The sequence below is a fragment of the Diabrotica virgifera genome, chromosome 1 (assembly GCF_917563875.1).
Source record: "Diabrotica virgifera virgifera chromosome 1, PGI_DIABVI_V3a".
NCBI lineage: Eukaryota > Metazoa > Arthropoda > Insecta > Coleoptera > Chrysomelidae > Diabrotica > Diabrotica virgifera.
The window spans coordinates 2,510,013-2,529,289 of NC_065443.1; the positions used below are offsets into that span (position 1 = coordinate 2,510,013).

Consider the following 19,277-nt stretch of genomic DNA (forward strand, 5'->3'; position numbering starts at 1 on the left):
CAGGGGGACCGACGGCTTTACGTGCTCTCCGAGGCACGGTGAGACGGCTCGTGTCATTATTGGAAATGAAAATGGTTTGTCTTTGGCAGGGCTCGAACCCACGTGCACTGGCGTATGAGGCCAGCGGTATTGCCGTTACTCCACGGCCGCTCACGATTTCAGCATGCACCAAAAACACAAACTCTTCTCACCTACCAAATCCCTTTTTGTATTATAACTAAAAGATACATGATGAAACGAATTTCTTTGTTTTTTATAAACTACAAAAATGTTTTGTATAGTTTTTTTCTTTAGATGCATAGATTTTAAGGTATACGCAAAAAACGCCCGAAAAGGTGTCATTTTTTCAATGAAAACGGCCAATTTTCAACCACAAATAACTCAAAAATTATTGAGTTTTAAAAAAAAATCATTAAACAGTTTTTGTTTAGAATTAGGTTCTCTTGTCACTTCCGTAGTTATTATAACTACGAGAATTTTACTACGTAAACTACGTAAAATTTTACACCCCCGAGAAGGGGTGGAAACCACCTCCAAGATAAAAGCGCACATCGACATAGGGTATACTTTGGTGAAAATATCCAGTAAATCGATGCAGTAGGATGGAATTCGAAGCCAAATAACTTCATTGACTGCCCTAGTTGAGGCCTCAAGCCGTATTCCTCACTAACTAAATTAACCCTTTTAATTGCCTTTTGTAATTCATATATGCTACTGGTAAGGATTATCGTGTCATCGGCATATTTTTATTTTTTCGTTAACTCACCGTTTATTTTTATGCCCTCATTTGCATTTTCCACACATTTTTTAAGTATTTCCGCGGAATAAATATTGAAGAGAAGTGGGGATAATATATACCCTTGCCAGACAGTTTTGATCTCCACACTTTCAGTAAGTTCATTGCCAATTTTTGCTCGTGCTGTTTGACCCCAGTATAGGTTTGCCACAATCCGAATACCCTTGTCGTCAATACCTATCTTTCGCATAATATCAATTAACTTTTCATTTATTTACATTGTCAAATGCTTTTCTAAAATCCACAAATAGATGAGTAGTATGTATTAGATACTTTATTATTCTAACTGTTCAATTTTTCAAATGCGAAAAATAATATTATATTTTTCACTGTTTCTAATCCTAAATTCTCAACCTCAATATTAAAAACTAGTCCTTAATCTAATCGTTAATAATGATTCCTTCTCCTGACTCGACCCCATTCCTTTCGAAAGACAGTCATTGTTAGACACGGCAAGACGAAAATTATCTGTTGTGTTGATTTCCACAGGCAACAGACGTTAGAATAACATTCTATCAACTAGCTCGTGCCGAAGTGAACAGACGTGACATAGTAAAAAAATATCGCTAATTCGTTATGAACAAACGCTAAGACAATAATTAAGGGGCTATCCTAGTATAAAAGTACGAAATTCATATACGTTTGTGGGAATTTTTAAAATAAAAAGTACTGTACCTATTGTTTTGAAAATTTGTATGAGCATTTACTATAAAAAGAAGTACATGTAAAACATTATTCATAAAAAAGTATTGAAAATTAAACGACTTATGCGATGCTGCATTGATTGGGACTAATAGAGATCCTGAAACATAAAATTTCAAAGTTATTATTGAAATATAAGTTATTCTATATACTATACCATCAACTAGGGGTTTTTTGATAGGATAGAAAATGTCAAGTTGATGGTTTTTGAAACTGAAAATGTTTTAGCTAGGTAATTTTAAAAAATTCAACACTTCGTCATTTTTCCAAATTTTAATATTTTTCAAAAATCCTATTTGATGGTATGGGAAATAACTTATATTTCAATAATCAATTTGAAATTTTATGTTTCTCTATGTACACGGTTTATTTGGTAAATAAATAATATAGTACATTTATATGATATTGAATGTTTTTAATTTCCCTGTCCCATCCTGGAAGAAGTAAGCAACTAGAAATACTAGGGGCCGGTTGTTCGAACGCTAATCAACAATGATCATTATCAAATAATTAATTACTGTCAATGTCAACTTTGTTTGGGTTGTCAAAACATAATTAATTACAATTCTGAGACTATAATCAATTAATATAACAATAATTATTAACATAATTAATAATAAATCTCATAATTGTAATTAATTATGTTTTCAGCAACCCAAACAAAGTTGACATTGACAGTTTTGGTGACAGTAATTAAATATTTAATAATGATCATTGTTGATTAGCGTTCGAACAACCGGCCCTTGGAGCCACAAATCATAAGTATCGTATCAAATACAAAATTGGCCCTGAGAATAAAATTTATTGGAATATTTAATTTGAATTTAGTTTTGTTTTACATAGGAAGTGATTAAAGTAATTGAATAATTAATGAAATTAAGAATTTGCTAATCAATCTAAATAAAGAGATAAAGTAGAGCATAACAGTATCCACATGTAATTGTGAAAGAAAAGAGGAAACTTACGAGTTCATCATGTAGGGTTGAGAAATCAGAATGTTTTTGAAGTCAGAAGTTGCAATAGTTCCTCCTAAATAAATGTCACCAAGTCCATCATTGACGAAAGAAACTCCTTCATGATAACGGACGTTGTACATAACAAAGCTAAAAAGTAACAAACAATCAAATCAAGGAAGGAAAAATTAACCCTCCGTTAGTCGCTATCGGTGTCACACACCGACGACAATATTATTCATTCGTGATTTACAAAATAAGTGGTTTTTTCTATCGCCACTTTCTGTACCTCTTCCTATCAACTAACCTCGTGTTAATATGCATTCTTACCTACTTGGGTACATTTGTGCGAGTTTTATAGCTATTTTCGGTGCAAGACTCTGTAGCGACTAACGGTGTGGTTATTACTTTTTTGGCATAACTTGCAGTTCAGGTAAAGATTTAGCGTCTTATTATTGCATTGTATCGGTAAGTTTTGGTCAAATCTTATTTATAGATGTCCTTTGAAGCCGAACAAAAACGTTTGTTGGAATTTTGGGAAATGGTTCCCAGCGAATATTTTTATATTACAAATAACAATATGTATATTGTTATACTAAAGTTTTTCATTTTATATCTGTTGTTTTTGAATAAAACATTTTCAAAAATATTTTTCAGTCATTCCTATACCCAATATAATATATTTGTATGAATTTTATAGCAATAACTATTTTTTTTAAATTGCCGGTCTCTGACACCGTAGCGACTCTTGATGCTCCGTTTATCCTAGCGACTAACGGAGGGTTAAAGGTCAGTATTTTGTATTAACCGTCCTTCTGTTATACATACACTGGTTTATGTACTTATGTATAGGCACTTTTGCAATTGCGGTGTTTTATTAAGTTTTATTCTTAATCAAGTCTTCTTGATGTGCCTATCCGTGACGAATGTTGGCGATCATCATGGTAATCTTTATTTTATCTGCAGCAGCCGGAAAAGCTGTACAGATGTTGTGTTGAACCAGTTTCTGAGGTTAGGTTAATTAGTTTAACCAAAATGTTTGTCTTTTTTCTGGACCTAGATTTCCAAATATTTTAATTGCAGGATGGCTTGTAGGAGGACATATCTGGATTCATTTCGCATAATGTGTCCGAATTATTATAACGTTCGAGATTTGATGGTGGCATCTCTCGGTTGTTCTTCATTCTTCTGAGGAGCTTCTTAATTTTGACTCGGCCAGTCCATGGTATTTGAAGTGCTCTCCTATATAGCCACATCTGAATTGCTTCCAATTTTCTGCACATATCTTCGTTCAGGGTCCACGATTCAACACCATAAAAAAGGGCAGAGAAGTAACATAACAGCGTTCTTACTTTTATACCAAGAGAGAGGTTTTGGCTCTTGAAGAGGCTCACATCCAGATGAAGGTGGATCTAGCTTTTCCGATGTAAGCTCTTATCTCTTGGTTGTTGATCCATTCTTCATGTATTATGGTGCTGAGGTAGTTATAGTGCATCATACTTTCTACAGGGATTTGGTTGACATAGAGTTAACCTTCTGTTTTCTTTTTCTTGCTAATGATCATAAGCTTTTTCTTCTTTACATTTGTATTGAGTCCGTTTTTTTGACGAAGGTCTTCTAGGTTGTCCGCAAATTCTATGATGTCATCCGCATATCTTATGTTGCTTAGCCAGTACCCATTTAGTAGAATACCTTTTTTAGTTTCATGCAAAGTTTCCATAAATATTCTTTTGGAGTAGATATTAAAGATTAGAGGAGACAAAATCCAGCTTTGCCTTTGCTTTCATATTCCCGCACCAATATTAGATCTTAATTTTTTATATTATATATATAATCTTTGGACCTTTTACCCTCTCGGGTGTAGATATGACTTGTGCTCTATTAACAGTGCACAAATCTCTTCCATTGCTTCCTGTCCTGTGCCCTAGCTTTAGCTTCGTTCCATGACATTCCTTTTCTGTCAAGAATCCTTGCCATCACTTCATTCCATATCTCTCCCAGTCTTCCTCTACTTCTTTTTTCGTGCACATTCGTTTCCCATATCTTCTTAAATGGTACTTCTTTCCTGTAGTCTTCGGTGTGGGTGTTCCCCACCAACTTAATTGTCTTTTTTCAACATACTCCATCGTTATTGCTTACCCCATCATTTCAAGTGCCTCCTTGAACTCTGCGAAGATACCTCATTTCTGCAGCCTGTATCTTACTTTTGTGTTGTCTATTTAGAACCCAGGATTCACATCCGTATGTAAGTACTGCTCTGTATATAGCCTTAAATACCTTTATTTTCGTATGTTTCGATACTTCCTAATAATCGTTTTTCCTATTCTGTGGTACCGTCTATTATAATTAATGGTATACAGCCAGCTACAGGAAAATTTTTCCTTATGGATTTTAGTCTATTCACTTTATCAATTATTTTATTGGCTCCCTGTGTACCTGTTTCTTCAATGGTTACTCCCAAGTACTCAAATGATTTTACCTGTCTAATCTCTGTATCATATATCTGAACATGTACATCCTCTCTTTCTGTGGCTATTACCATTACCTTCGATTTTTCTTTATTCATAATCATACCATACTTTTTTAAAACTGTGTTCCATGTTTTTACTCTTCTTTGTAACTCGTCTTCAGTCGCTGCTAAGATTACTACATCGTCGGCAAATATACAATCTGCTATCTCAGTGCTTTTATGACTTTTGTTTTTGTTTCTTTTATTATTTCGTCCATAAACTTAATAAACAGTAACGGGCTCAAGCTTCCCCCTTGTCTTACGCCTTCAGTTGTTCTGAACTGGTCAGATATCATATTTTTACTTATCACACGATTTTTAGTGTCTCTGTATATTGATTTAGTTACACGTATAAGTTTCTCTGGTATGTTTCTGTTCTCCATACTTTTGATCTAGGTACTTTATCGAATGCTTTTTCCATATCAAGAAAACTGAGGTACGTTTTTTTTGTTCCTAAGTCTTCCAGGTCTAAAACCACTTTGCGATTCTTCTAATGTTGGTTCTATTATTTTTCTCAGTGTCCTCTCTACTATTAGCTCATAAACTTTAATCACGGTACTTAACTTTTTTATATTACACAAAAGAGTTGATAAAATTACTTACTTCATTTTAAAGGCTTCTACTATTATAATGAATATATCTCCTACATAGCCCTGTATGGCTGCACTATTATTGGACGGTTTAATATATGGTAATGCCTAAAAAATTGTATTGTTGCGGATTCATGTAATTTTAAAGTCATACATAGTTAAATGTGAAATGATAGGGGGGATATAGTTTGAAATTTTTGAAATCTTTAATTTATTATTATTTTAAATGAAAAAAAAGTAACTTCAAGAGTATTCTCAGAAAATTTTAGCTTGATCGGAGCAAGATTATCGGAAATACAGCAAGTTGAATATCCCTACCTTCGATTCGCTTTGCAGCAACTTCGCGCCAGCGCTCTTGAGCGTAGTGAGAAACGTTCAACAGCTGTTCCCATTCTCTTTCGTAAATTACTCCACGATTCAAAATCATATTCCGGTGTGCATCACTTTACGATTTGACAGACCAAAAATAAATTAAAAATAAAAGTTGGCACAACTTTTAATCGCGTTTTTATCAAAACTGTTTTTTGTTTCAATATCGGTGGACATTGTAACTAAAAAACTACTTGACCGATCCACTTGAAATTTCGTACATATTTATTTCCTTCAAATATTTTGTGAGGTAACGCTGTTGAGATATTTTTGTTATATGCTTATTTTTTGTTTAAAAATAATAAATATGTGAACCCTTTTGTATAAAAAATTTTGTTGTTTTGACTTCTGAGTGATACCAAAAAGTAAAAATCATTAAAACTAAAAAAACTTGCCAGAGTTACCTCGAGAAACTCATAAGCTAATAAAATCTTTTTGAATTTTTTGTTGCACATGATCCAATGATGAGTTCTGAAGTCCCCCGCAAAATGCATTTTTTAGGTGTCTGTAATTTGCCACCGTTGGCTTATTTTTCAATATGTTTCCTTGAATTTTTTATTGATATTCTTTGAATTGTACTGAATATGTAGGCTTATTTAATTTAAGAATAAAATAATTCTACCGTACTTTAAAAAAAATCACAAAAATGTGCTTAAAATGTTGATTGCACACCCTACTCCCCCGCCCTCCCCTTAAAGATAGCTATGAACATATTTTAAAGGGCAACGAAAGTCGTATTTGTCTCTTTATGAAATTTTATAAAAAAATTGTTTCATCCGGTAATCAGATGGGTGAAGGTCGACCTGGTTTCGGATCCGCACTTATAATTGAAATTAAAGTTCTTGGCATCTTGGCAAATGAACCGATAAAAATACGTTGTTCGAATATGTTTAAAAAAACGATTTTAGGATTAGATTTCCTTTAAACGCATACTACATACTTACATCAGTTGCTAGGACCTTTATTTTAGTGTCAGCGTCCGCGTCATAATTCCAAGCTGCACGTCTCCACTGGATGCAATGCCATAAAATCGTTTTAAACTCTTGCTCTCCCTCGTGCCATACACTTATCTTGTCCATAGATTCGTACAACTTTCTGTTATCACACAGACGTTTATTTATTGTAAGTGCTCTTGCCTGAAAAAAAAAAGAATGTATGTGTACTTTGTACGCACGTAAGAAGTTATTCTTTTATTATATAATTTCAACGAAATAAATAAATATACTCAACTGTTTATATTTGCATTTTGTTTAAATATTAAACTAACTTTCTTACCTACCACTTTCAAAAAATTTTTATTAAAACTACCAAAAATTAAAAAAAAAACGTGAATCGTCCGGGATTTGAACCCGCGACCTCTCGATCTCTAGTCCAATGCTCTACCTCTTATCTGTTTCCTTCCAAGAGTTCGGAGCCGTTTTTTAATTCTGAACAATTTATTGCAGTACATACTGTTTGTGCGCATGCGCCAGGCATTATAAAATTTCAATCTCGATCGTAAAGAAGTATATCTTCAAAAACAATACCTATTATGCAAGAAAAAGTAATTTAGGTACATAAATGCACATAGATCTACGAAGTGTAACAACTTCTTCATCATCATCATCATTCCTCAACCTCTTGCATCCACTGTTAGATATAAGTCTCCTCCATGTTCTTCCAATCTTCTCTATCTTGTGCCTTCTGTATCTAATTTCCCACTGTTTTTCCCAAGTCATCCATTCTTCTTTTTGGTGGTCTACCTGGGTGGCTTTTATCTTCTCTAGGTCTCCATTCTATGAATCTTTTGGTTCACCTATTATCATTTAAACGTGCAACATGTCCAGCCCATCTCCATTTGGCTTGTGCAATTTTTTCTAAGACATCTGTCACTTTGGTCCTCTCTCACTATCCTATTTGGTACCATATCGCTTCTTGTTATCCCCAACATTGCTCTTTCCATTTTTCTTTGGGTTATTCTTAATTTATTTGCAGAATGTTTAGTCAAAGTTATGGTTTCGGAACCATATGTTATTACCGACAGTACGCATTGTTGTCATCTATGTATGTCTTATCTGCATATCTAATGTTATTCAACCATTCACCGTTTACTAATATTCCTTTCGCTTAACCGTCTAAAGCTTCCTTAAATACCCATTCAGAATAAATATTGAATAGCAGCGGAGATAAAATACAGCCTTGTCGTGCTCCTCATTCTATTGCAATTTACTGGTCCATTAACTGGTCTTCTATTTTGATTTTGGCCGTTTGATTGTAATAAATGTTTCTGATAATAAACATTTTTTTAATACTAAATAATTTTGACGGAGCTGTTAGAACGAATAGAATGAGTGAGTTTGGAAGCAAGGCTGTCCATAAATAAATCAAAAACAAAGATTATGATTACTGATTAATGACTTAATAATTTTACTTTATTTATTAAAATATTTTTATTTAACAACTACATAATTTAAAAATTAAAGAGACACAGTTTTCCCATTCACTCACGCAAAAAAATATTCAGCTACTACCTTGTTATATTTTTACGTTTATTTGTCATTCGAAACGAAAAAAAAGCTAACGTCTAAAGGTTAGAAACTATTCTAAGTGGTCATGTTTTATAGGTTTATACTGATAATTTTCCACCTCTACTATTCTCATCTCTTTTATTTCACAACGCATTAACAGGTGGGATGAAAACTTCATAGGTTGACACATAAATGGTACTACTGGTATTAAATCCATATCATTTTTAGTCAGCCGTAACCTTCAAATGATGCGTGTATAAATTTGACAGCTGACGAACTGTTTGTTTATGAGATAGCATTATGAGTGAAGCAACTTTTGTTAGTTTAACAAAATAGATAAAAGGGAATTTCGTGTCTTAATAAAGCATTGCTTTTTGGCGAAAAACAAATACTGTTGAAGCGAAAGCTTGGCTTGATAAACATTATTCGGACTCTGCACCAGGAAAATCAACTGTTGAGAAGTAGTTTGCTAAGCTTAAACGAAGTGAAATGAGCACCGAGGACAATGTACGCAGTGGACGCCCCAAAGAGGCTGTTACCGACGAAAACATCATAAAAGTCCACAAAATAATTTTGGATAGCCGTAAAGGGAAGTTGTTTTGTTCGAGATAGTTGAGACTCCAAAGATATCAAGGGAACGTGTTGGATATTTTCTGCATAAATATTTGGGTATGCGAAAGCTCTGTGCAAAGTGGGTATGCGAGAGCTCACAATCGATCAAAAAAACAACCAATAATTGATGATTCTGAGAAGTGTTTGAAACTCTTCAATCGTAATAAAACCGAATATTTGTGTTGATATATTACAATGATTGCAACATAGCTCTATCATTTCACATCGGAGTCCAAACTACAGTCTCCGAGTGGACTGCACGTGATTAACCGACTCCAAAGCGTGGAAGGAGCAAGGTTATGTCATTAATATTTTGGTATGCGCATGGAATAATATTCATCGACTATGTTGAAAATTGAAAAACCATTAACAGCGACTATTACCTACATTGCGGTATTGGAGCTTGAAGGACGAAATCGCGAAAAAACGGACCCATTTGAAGAAAAAGAAAGTGCTATTTCATCAAGACAACGCACCGCGTCACAGATCAATGAAAACGATGGCAAAATTTCATGAATTGGGCTTCGAATTTTTTCCGCAGCCATCGTATTCACCAGATATGGCTCCCAGCGACTACCACCTGTTCGCTGACCTCGAGTGAATGCTCGCTGGAAAGAAATTTAGCACCAATGAAGAGGTAATCGCCGAAACTGGGGCTTATTTTGAGGCTAAAGACAAATTCATCCCAACGATTATGTTGTCCGTCTTTTGCGTTATTTTGCTGGTTATTAGTGGCCCTCATCATTGTACATTACGACTACATACTATATTTGCTTCTTGATCTCTCGGCTATATTAAACTAATTTCGAAAGATCATATAATATAATAAGAAAAAGTCTACATAAAATCTTGGAATACTCACCACGTACACGGCTGATAAAAGTAATACCACCTTCATTCTGGCTGACACCCTCCTCAAAATCAAGTTAACGATGTCTGGTAATAAAATCGGTCTGTATGTATGGTCTGATGTGTGTGAATTTAATAATAATTTTACGACACCTCCAAATGGTTCGTCTGTAATTTTCTGAGTTACTTTTACAGGGTCGAATAACTTAATTTTTCCCAGACAAAATTACGGCCGTTTTATATTAACAACATCTACAAACAAGATGTAAAGAATTTTTCAAAATACAGGGGGCTAAGTGTCATAAATTCACTCTCAAGACTGTGAAAAAATAATAAAAAATTAAATTGAAAAAGAGATGACAGGTGTAAAAGAAAATATGTAATGGCTTTCGTGTAGGCAGATTTTGTATGGACAGATTTTTTTCTATTAAACAGGTTATTGAGAAAGGATTAGCTTACAACCTTTTAACTGAAGTATTTGCTATATATCTGACAAAAGCATACCTATTTCAAGGCTCTGGGTAGCAATGGAAACACAAGGAATAAGCAAAAGATATAAAAGCAGTACAATAGAGATTGTACACGATACATTTCGCTGACGAATAACCCATTCTAGATGAAAATAAGAGTGATATAGACCATAATATGGTCTATATCACTCTTATTTTCACTCATATTATGCTTAGAAAACTTTAATAGGAGTACACTAAGTGGGGTATCATGACTACACGAAGAAATTAACATGTTCCAGACCAGAGGGCACAAGAAGTAGAGAACGACCACAAAGAAGATGTATTGATAATGTGGAAGAGAACCTAAAGATTCTAAGAGTCAAAAGATGGAAGGAATCGACAGGAGTGGCGAAAACTAGATAGACCGAGACAGTCCTCGAGAGAAAGTGTCGAAGATGCAATGATCGCTAAAGATTTAAAAACTGAAGACTGTTTCGACAGAAAACGATGGACATTAAGATGCGAGAAACAGCTGCAGCTGTAGAAGCCTAGCTTATTAAAGATATGGATTCTATCGAATAAGCAACCCTGTAGCTTGCACTAGTCAGGGAATGAATGCACGGTTGTATATTAAGTAGCAATATACGAAGAGATATTCTCTTTAGTTCGTCTTTCGAGCCAGTTCTGCCTGAAGAGGTAAAAAGAGCAAAACACTTATCACAGAATGGTGGGTTAGGCGAGGTGTGAATAGTCCTTTTCGTATATTGTTTACATATCTGAATATATATAAAACATTCACTATAGAAACTTGAAAATAAAGGCTAAAAAATATGTAACAATCTGTATACATAAACTATAACGACCAAAAATAAAGTATCAATGGTCCGACCAGTATGTAAACACACTTACATGCCCTGACCTACATTACATTGTTCTGTGTTACTTACCTTAAAGCTTCACGTAAACACCTACTTTATACTAAATGGAAATAAAGAGGTAATTACCACACTACAAGGAATCGTCCATTTTTATATTAAGGCAAATATTTACTTATTATAATAACAAAATCAGGCGGCGCTTTTAAATCTTCGTACATAGAAACAGCGACTCAGGATACAGACATCCAAGTTTGACCGTTTGAATGCCACAAATAATTATTTTGTTTTTATGGAATTTTACAAAATAACTAGTATTGTCGGGTTGATGTTGACGACAAACTTATTTATCGATGAATTTGTGCCGGAATTTACTTGGAAAGCATATAATTCAATTGTGTTTTGCGTGTGAGGTGTTCGTTAATGGATGTGCATTTGAACTCATATTTTTTGCAGTCACTTGTATGTAGTGTTTATTCATTATTTACTTTTCTGACATAAAGTCGAGTTTATACATACACGTCTACACCTGGCGCCTGTAGCCACTCCAGCCGTGTTTGCACGCCACTGAAGGTTTACATGAAATTTTAACAAACAATTGTTTTTATTTATTTTAAAAACAAAGTTGCTTGTGCTTCTTCTTCAAATACCATCTCCGCTACAGAGGTTGGCAATCATCATAACTATTTTAAATTTTTGAGGCAGTAGATCTAAATAGTGGCTTTCACCTGCATTCTGTCAGTTTCTTCAGCCATGAAATTCGTCTTCTTCCGATGCTTCCTCTGATATCTATCTATCCTTGCATTATTAGGTTGCTTCTGTCCGAAGGTTATTAGTGACATTCCAGTCGAATAGATATAATCTTATCTTAGCCCTTCTAGATAATATGTTTGTACTTCTTAAAATTTCTATCTATCTATAAGCGAGTTTCCTACAGCCTCGACCGTTTCTCGCATTTCGACCGCCATCGTTTTCTGTCCATCCATTCGTCTTCTTTTCTTTGATGGCTCTATCTCTCATTATGTACTATACATTTTCTTTCCAGACAGCTGAATGCCTTCCCCTTCTTCTTTTTCTTTGTTGTGGTATGTAAAGCTTTATTTGCTCATCTATCTATATTCATTCATTTCACGTGACCAAACCACATTAATTGTCTTGTTTCAATTCTATCTACTTGCAACTTTTTGCAGCTACCTTCTTGTGCGACTTGTCGGACTGTCTGTCCGACTTATGTGAAATTTTTGATACCTCTAGCTTTTCCAGAAGATCCTTGCCTTTCAAGAACGTAATCATGTCCTCAGAAGTAGGAAGATCACCTATAGACTTGTATGATTCCCATTCTCTCGCAGTGGTAGCATCTAATTTGCTGGCTACCATAAATATTAATAGGGTATCCCATGAATGAACTGGTTGCTCGAGGGATTCTAAAGGACGCAAATTTTTTGAAATATTGTCAATTCATTGACGTAGATCAGAAGAAGATTCTTTTTGAATAGGCTGCAAAGCAAATAAGGCCTTAGTGTGATTGTAAATCAGAAGACGAGTGTTAGCAAACCTTTCGCATAATAAGTTCCACGCAATATCATAATTCGCGGCCGAAATCTCTAATGAACTGATAACTTGTGCAGCTTCTCCACAGAATTAATGAAACATACTTATCGTGATATTCAAGCCATCCCCCGTACGACCCCTGAAAATGGGGTAGGGATATTGAAGGCAACTTTATTTGAGAATTAACTTGATTGACTTGAACTTGTTTCTACATTTGTTGAATGCGTGCTGTCTAAATTTGAAGAAATTGACTCTACGGGATGATTATTACATTCATTTTTATCTAAACTGGGTGATACTATGTACTTTAACGATAAAATTTTTCGTTTGTTTTTCATTTTTTTTTTGTGAGAAATTTTTCAAATATAGTAAGTTTTTGATTTAGATTTCTCCTCTTCTTAATTAGTTCTTTGTTAGTTGACATGATAATAATGGTAATATAAAGTTAATATGAAGTTAATATGATATACATGATTTAAAGTTTTATTTAAAAATACCACGCATAACAAACGGAAATATTTCAATTTAATGTTTTACGAAGGTGATAAAAAAACTGTAAATATACACACACACACAATGAAATTTAAAACAAGTTTTTGGCTCAAATATTGGGCCATACGACTTAAAAGGATTATATTTCTTATATCATGCAATAAAAACTGAAAAAAAATTTTTTATTTTATTCTTCACGTGAACGAAATAGATGCGGTGGTAACCTAACTATTTTTTTATCGAAATGTTTAGGTAATAAAAGTTTTAAGGACGATTCATATTTATCCGTTCGGGCACGTAGCGTTTCGTTTCCGAAAAATATTGTTTTTATGGTTTTAAATATGAACAATTCATACTATACGGACTGTATAGTATCAGAAAACTCTTTGTTAAATCAGGTTTTTATATTTTTCGGAAACGAAACGCTACGTGCCCGAACGCATAATATGATTCGACCTTTATTATTTATTTGACGTATTATAAAAAGGTTTTTATTTAGGTAAGTATACCTACAAATGGATGTTTCTCGGAGCAAAACGAGTTTTTAATTAATAGTAGCAAATTGAACCTGTTGACTTGCGAAGGGGGCCCTTTTTTAACCCGAAATAGGCTATTTACTATTTGTACAAATAAAAATAAATGTAAAACGGAACAGTCTCATTTAAAATTAAAGGTACGATTCCGAACAAGACCGCAAACCGCAAACTGCAAACCGCAGACCGCAGCGACAGACCTACTGGTTCATATGGTTTCTTATGAGGTTGATGTCGAGTAGAGCGGCACTGTCGCCACCGCACGCAGAACGTCGCCACCGCACGCAGAACGTCGCCACCGCAGACCGCAGGACTGCACCAGAACCAGTAGTGTCGCCGACCGCAGATCGACGACACGTATTTTTGCTGTTTCAAAATTGACTTAAATTGAAAAGAATTGAATTTCTTTTGAAAATAAGTATTTTAAATGAATAAGAAGGGCAATTAATTAATTGTTTAGCAAAATATTAAGTTATTTACGAGGCAAGCTTCCTTCAAATTGTTTACTTTTAAATAGGGACCTAGTTGATTTTCTTTTTTTTTATAATGCAAAAGTAAAAGATAGTCGTCATCTTCTTCTTCCATCCAAAGATATAACATTAATTCATCGTTGTTCATTGCGTCTGACATCCTACTTATACGACTTTTAATATTATACTATTATAAATTCCCATCGTGCAATGCTGTTGTCGATATTATGTAGATGAAGTGCAGTTCTGCTCGGAATTGGTCTGACCGCAGACGACACTGTCGCTGCAGTCTGCGGTTTGCGGTCTGCAGTCTGCAGCCTCTTTCGGAATCGTACCTTTACTGTCACAGTGGCGCCACAGCTTAATAGACTAGATCAGCAAGGACACTCCCGATGCCGCCTTTGAAGTTGAAAAGTATTCGTAGTCGCCATTTTTCGCGTAGTACATCTCAGTGGTGATGTGATGTGTTCGTTAACCAGTGTTGCCGATGTCACTATATGAAATTATATTAAGCCGCTGCTAAAATGATCAGATTTTGACAAAAATTATGTTAAAATTTTTGATCTTGGTAGTTTTTAAGGGTAATAAAAATACATTAAGAAAAGTTTTATTTTATTCAACTTGTTAATTCAAAATACTTGTAACAAAATTATACAGTGCTAGTCAAAAGTCCGCACCCTCCTCGTATCTTTTGAATGGTTATACCTATAATAGTGAAATTTGGAGGGAGGAAATAAACGAACGTAAGCTTCTTAACTAGCCATGACAGGTGACGTAATAGTGACAGATGACTGTACAGCGCCACTGTGACAGATATTTTTAAATGGAACCTTATGGCAAGTGACACCTCGTTTTAAAGGTATTGAAAATACCCATTCAGTCGTACTAATTTTGTTTGAGTTTAAGCTAATTTTGATGAGTAAAGGAAATAAATATAAAATTGTGGTTTTGCATTTAATTAATAAAAATTCAAAATTCCGCCTATGATTACTTGTCAAGAAGGTTGACGTTGACGTAAAAACTACTAAAGAATTGAAAAACGTCAACTTTTTTGACAAAAAATCCGTAGGCGGACATTTGAATTTTTATTAATTAAATGCGAAACTACAATATTATATTTATTTAATTTATTCACCAAAATCAACTTAAACCCAAAAAAATTAGTATGACTGAATAGATATTTTGAATACCTTTCAAACGAGGTATCACTTGCCATAAGGTCCCATTTAAAATTATCGGTCACAGTGGCTCTGTAACGTCATCTGTCACTATTACGTCACTTGTCATGATTAGTTAAGAAGTTGACGTCCGTTTATTTCCTCCCTCAGGGGGGGTATGGACTTTTGACTAGCACGGTATGTAATATATTATACTATAATACAACTACATCTGGAACGCTTTCAAATAAAATTTCCTCATTCTCATCTTGTGAAAACGAAGACTTTATGTGATTAAAATAATTTAAAATTTTGTGTCTGTTTGAAAGGAGTAACATTCTTATACTCCTTCACTTTTTTTAACACTTATTTTTAATATTTGCTCACAGATCGCATTTAAACGTCGACAGACAATGATATCTAAGAAAACGTGATTTTTTTTTATTTCTGCATTGGTGCAGTATCAGTTATTGCACTAACTTTATTACCCGTAAGAGATTCTTTTTGAATATTTTCTGGAATTTCTGCAAAACATTAACAATACAATCGCCATTCATCGTCATTATTTTGTGTTATGCCCCAACTATTGACATAATTCCCACAGGCATACGTATAAAATTATGTTAAAAAATATTTATTATCAGAATATCATAAAAGTTAGGTAAATCTGATAACTATGTACAAATCGGCAACACTGTCGATTTTCTACACTGTCTGGTACTACGCGAAAAATGGCCGACGGTCTGCGCAGCAATAGTGCGCGAACTTTTCCCGCCTTCTAGTGTGTCAACTGCTGTTGCGTTTATTATGCTGTGGTGGCGCTGTGTCACCTGTTATGATTAGTTGAGAAGCCTAAGTCCGTTTATTTCCTCCCTCCAAATTTCACTAATATACGTGTAACCGTTCAAAAGATACAAAGGGGGACCGGACTTTTGACTAGCACTGTATATAAACAATAATTCTAAGTCTCTTAATTTTAGGTAAGCATCATTTAAATTACTTGAAGTTTGTTCAGCAGTAAATGGTTGACTTCAATGGTCAATAGTTGTACTGGTACTTCAATAATATAAAAGGCCCGGTTTCAGGTAAAATGTAAATATGTTTAAATGTTTGTTTTTCTATAATCTTAACAATTAAAATAGATTTAGTTTATTTTAAAACTCATTTGAAAACATTAATTTCGGGTATATAAGGCAAAGCAATATATTTTACATCCGTTTTTTTGTTTTTGTCGTCGTAAATTTTGTGTATCGTTTTGCTTTATTATAGGAGTATCGTCTAGTCACTGTTAATTGTCAAAAGTCCAACTCTGTCTACCTCAGTTGCTTATCGCTCCGGGTGGGTCTTTACAATGGGCCAGTTCAGATAAATTTAATAATATTTACGATCGCACTAATTAAAGTCAACCATTGACTGCTAAACAAACTTTACAGTTGTAGTAAGTTCTACTTCATCGTCACTCTCATTGTCGGAGACTTTAGACACCTGTTCGTTTTCTCTAAAATCACTGCCACAACTAGCTAAGTTTATTTCAGGATTTTCCGTCAATAGGGCTACATCAATCTCTAGGTAGTTCAAAGAATTTTCAACTCCACGACTTTCGCAAAAGGTTGACACTGGCAAATCATATTCCAGGCGTTGTAGCTCCAGATTTTGCACAAGTTTTTCACCATTACTATCGTTTTTTTAAACCGCACCTAATGAAACAATTTTCAATTGTTTTTGTTGAAACGTTAATTATGCTGCCACAATCCAAATTAAGGCGTCAGCAATCTTTATGGATTTCTCCAGTTCAGCAGTTGAATAAGAACGTTCTATTAATGATAACATTCTTCTCATCAAAAACTTTGTATACAGGGATTTAAAGTTTTTAATTATTATTTCTTCGTCTAACGGTTGACATTGTGCTGTAGTATTAGGTGGCAAATATATGTATTACCAATATGTTAGATACGGATGGGATGTCGCGTTGTCTAGGAAAAAGAGAATTTTTCTTTTTTGACGTTGCATTTTTCTGTCAAATTTCTGCAGCAAAACTGTCATGATATTATCTCTGGTCATCCAGGCCTTCTTGTTGTAGTACTAGTCGACTTAGGGGTTATCAACATGAAAATTTTTAAAACATCGAGGATTTTTACTTTTTTTTTAAGGTTTTTGTTTTTCTTCATTGTTTGCACACAATAATACGTTCAGCCTTTCCTTAGCATATTTACCCTCAGTGCACTTTTCATTAGGAAATGTAAAAGTTTTACTTGGTAATGCTCGATAATACAGACCAAACTCGCCAGCGTTATAAATATCTTCAGGTAAATAGCCACTTAATAAATTTGGCAGTTTTTAAATATCTGGGGCATACAATGAGAGGTAGCAGAGACTGGATACTGCAGTTAATACTCAACAGAAATACAGCAAAACCTCTGTTAACCGAAACCTTGTTAACCGAAACATCGTTTAACTGAAACGGCTGCAAAACTTCGTTATCAGGGGAATACCTAAAAGAAAATAGAAGATTTCTTTAAAACACACTTTAAACATGTTCATTTTCTTTAGTATTATTGCTTTATTGTGTATTTACATATTAGAAAACATTAAGAAATCACTTCATTTTTTAACAACAACTGTGACTAAGAATACTATGTAATTTAAACAAGAAGAATTCAGAAAACAATGTTATTTTTAATCGAAATTCTTGTTATGCGAAACGGCCTTCCCCCAAATTATTTCGGTTAACGGAGGTTTTACTGTATAGATGGAAAGAGTCATTCAAAAGCCTTCGTCAATGGACTGGCTTCTCAGCAGATGAATTGTTACATCTCGCGCAAGATCGAGAACTATATCGGCAAATTGTCATGGAAGCTACCTAAGCCTAAAATTTGTGCACGGTACTCAAAGAAAAAGAAATTAATAAAATAAATACTCCATTCTACTATGTTTATTACTTTCTACAATTGTTGTACCAAATAACATACTTAACAAGCTATATTTTTCTATCTATATTTTACCTTTGATCATTCAATACAAGTTATTTCATTATACTTGAAGATCTCACCTTTCCAGATAATTTCAATACCCAGAACGAAAAGACTAAAAACTACCATTTGAAAATAAAATACCAATATTCCTTCGATATGCTTAAATGTTACTGCATACCATTGTTCGGGGTCCGACCCACCTCTGTGTTTGTATGTCCATTTTTCTTCAAGATATTTTAGTATGCCGGCACCTTGTAGTTTTATTATCCTAAAAAATAATAATTGTTATTATTAGCCCTTAACCACTGACATGCGGTATGACATCTATATATTGCGGTATGCCATACCGCACCGAAAATATATTTTGTAAAACGTATTTAATAAAAGTTTCCTAGAACACCATCTGTATACCTTCAAGTGGTATGTAATTGTACCTGCTGTCAACTGCTGCTAGAATGGTTTAGTCTCTGAGCTACGTTGACGTAAAGTTTTCTTGCGGTATCACGTACCGCACATAAGTGTTTACATTTCCATAGTTAAATGCAGTCCAGTGTGTTATTCCCCTATTAGTATGGCATCTAGTGCATCCAGTTGGTCTATCCAACTGTTATCAACATTATTTTACTATCTTTGAGTTACCAATACTCAAGTTTTTTTTTGTAATTCAGTTTATAAAGGATTTTGTAAGAACCTCCATTATTTTGTTAATAATATGCATGCGTTTATAATTTTCTTGAAAAAATAAAGTTTATTTTATTTGGAGCAGTATTGTTACACTTCTTTAAAAGAGTTTTATTTAATTTCAACAAATTTAGCAATACCGTTTACAACTTTTACACGATCTGACAACTATACAATTGGTTACAGCAGGGGGATCAATCCTATAGT

At 34.0% G+C, this 19,277-nt stretch overlaps 3 protein-coding genes across 3 annotated transcripts in view; 1 reads left to right on the top strand and 2 right to left on the bottom strand.

Annotated features, from left to right (window-relative positions):
* Positions 1 to 10,206, bottom strand: part of LOC114328013 (uncharacterized) — a 44,422-nt gene extending 34,216 nt beyond the window's left edge. Inside the window, exons 1-4 of the mRNA XM_028276752.2 lie at positions 9,901 to 10,206; positions 6,864 to 7,055; positions 5,564 to 5,658; positions 2,464 to 2,601 (exon numbers count right to left, since the gene is read on the bottom strand). Coding sequence (XP_028132553.2) covers positions 2,464 to 2,601; positions 5,564 to 5,658; positions 6,864 to 7,055; positions 9,901 to 9,936 — 461 coding nt within the window. The 5' untranslated portion in view covers positions 9,937 to 10,206. The remainder of the gene's footprint in view (positions 1 to 2,463; positions 2,602 to 5,563; positions 5,659 to 6,863; positions 7,056 to 9,900) is intronic.
* The window catches only part of LOC114328012 (disintegrin and metalloproteinase domain-containing protein 10-like), a gene marked incomplete in the record, with an annotated part of 957,890 nt that overhangs the window by 749,851 nt on the left and 188,762 nt on the right, over positions 1 to 19,277 (top strand).
* The window catches only part of LOC114328014 (glutamate receptor ionotropic, kainate glr-3-like), a 29,633-nt gene continuing 28,696 nt past the window's right edge, over positions 18,341 to 19,277 (bottom strand). The window contains exon 8 of the mRNA XM_028276753.2: positions 18,341 to 18,657. Within this exon, the coding sequence (XP_028132554.1) occupies positions 18,426 to 18,657 (232 nt within the window). The 3' untranslated portion in view covers positions 18,341 to 18,425. The remainder of the gene's footprint in view (positions 18,658 to 19,277) is intronic.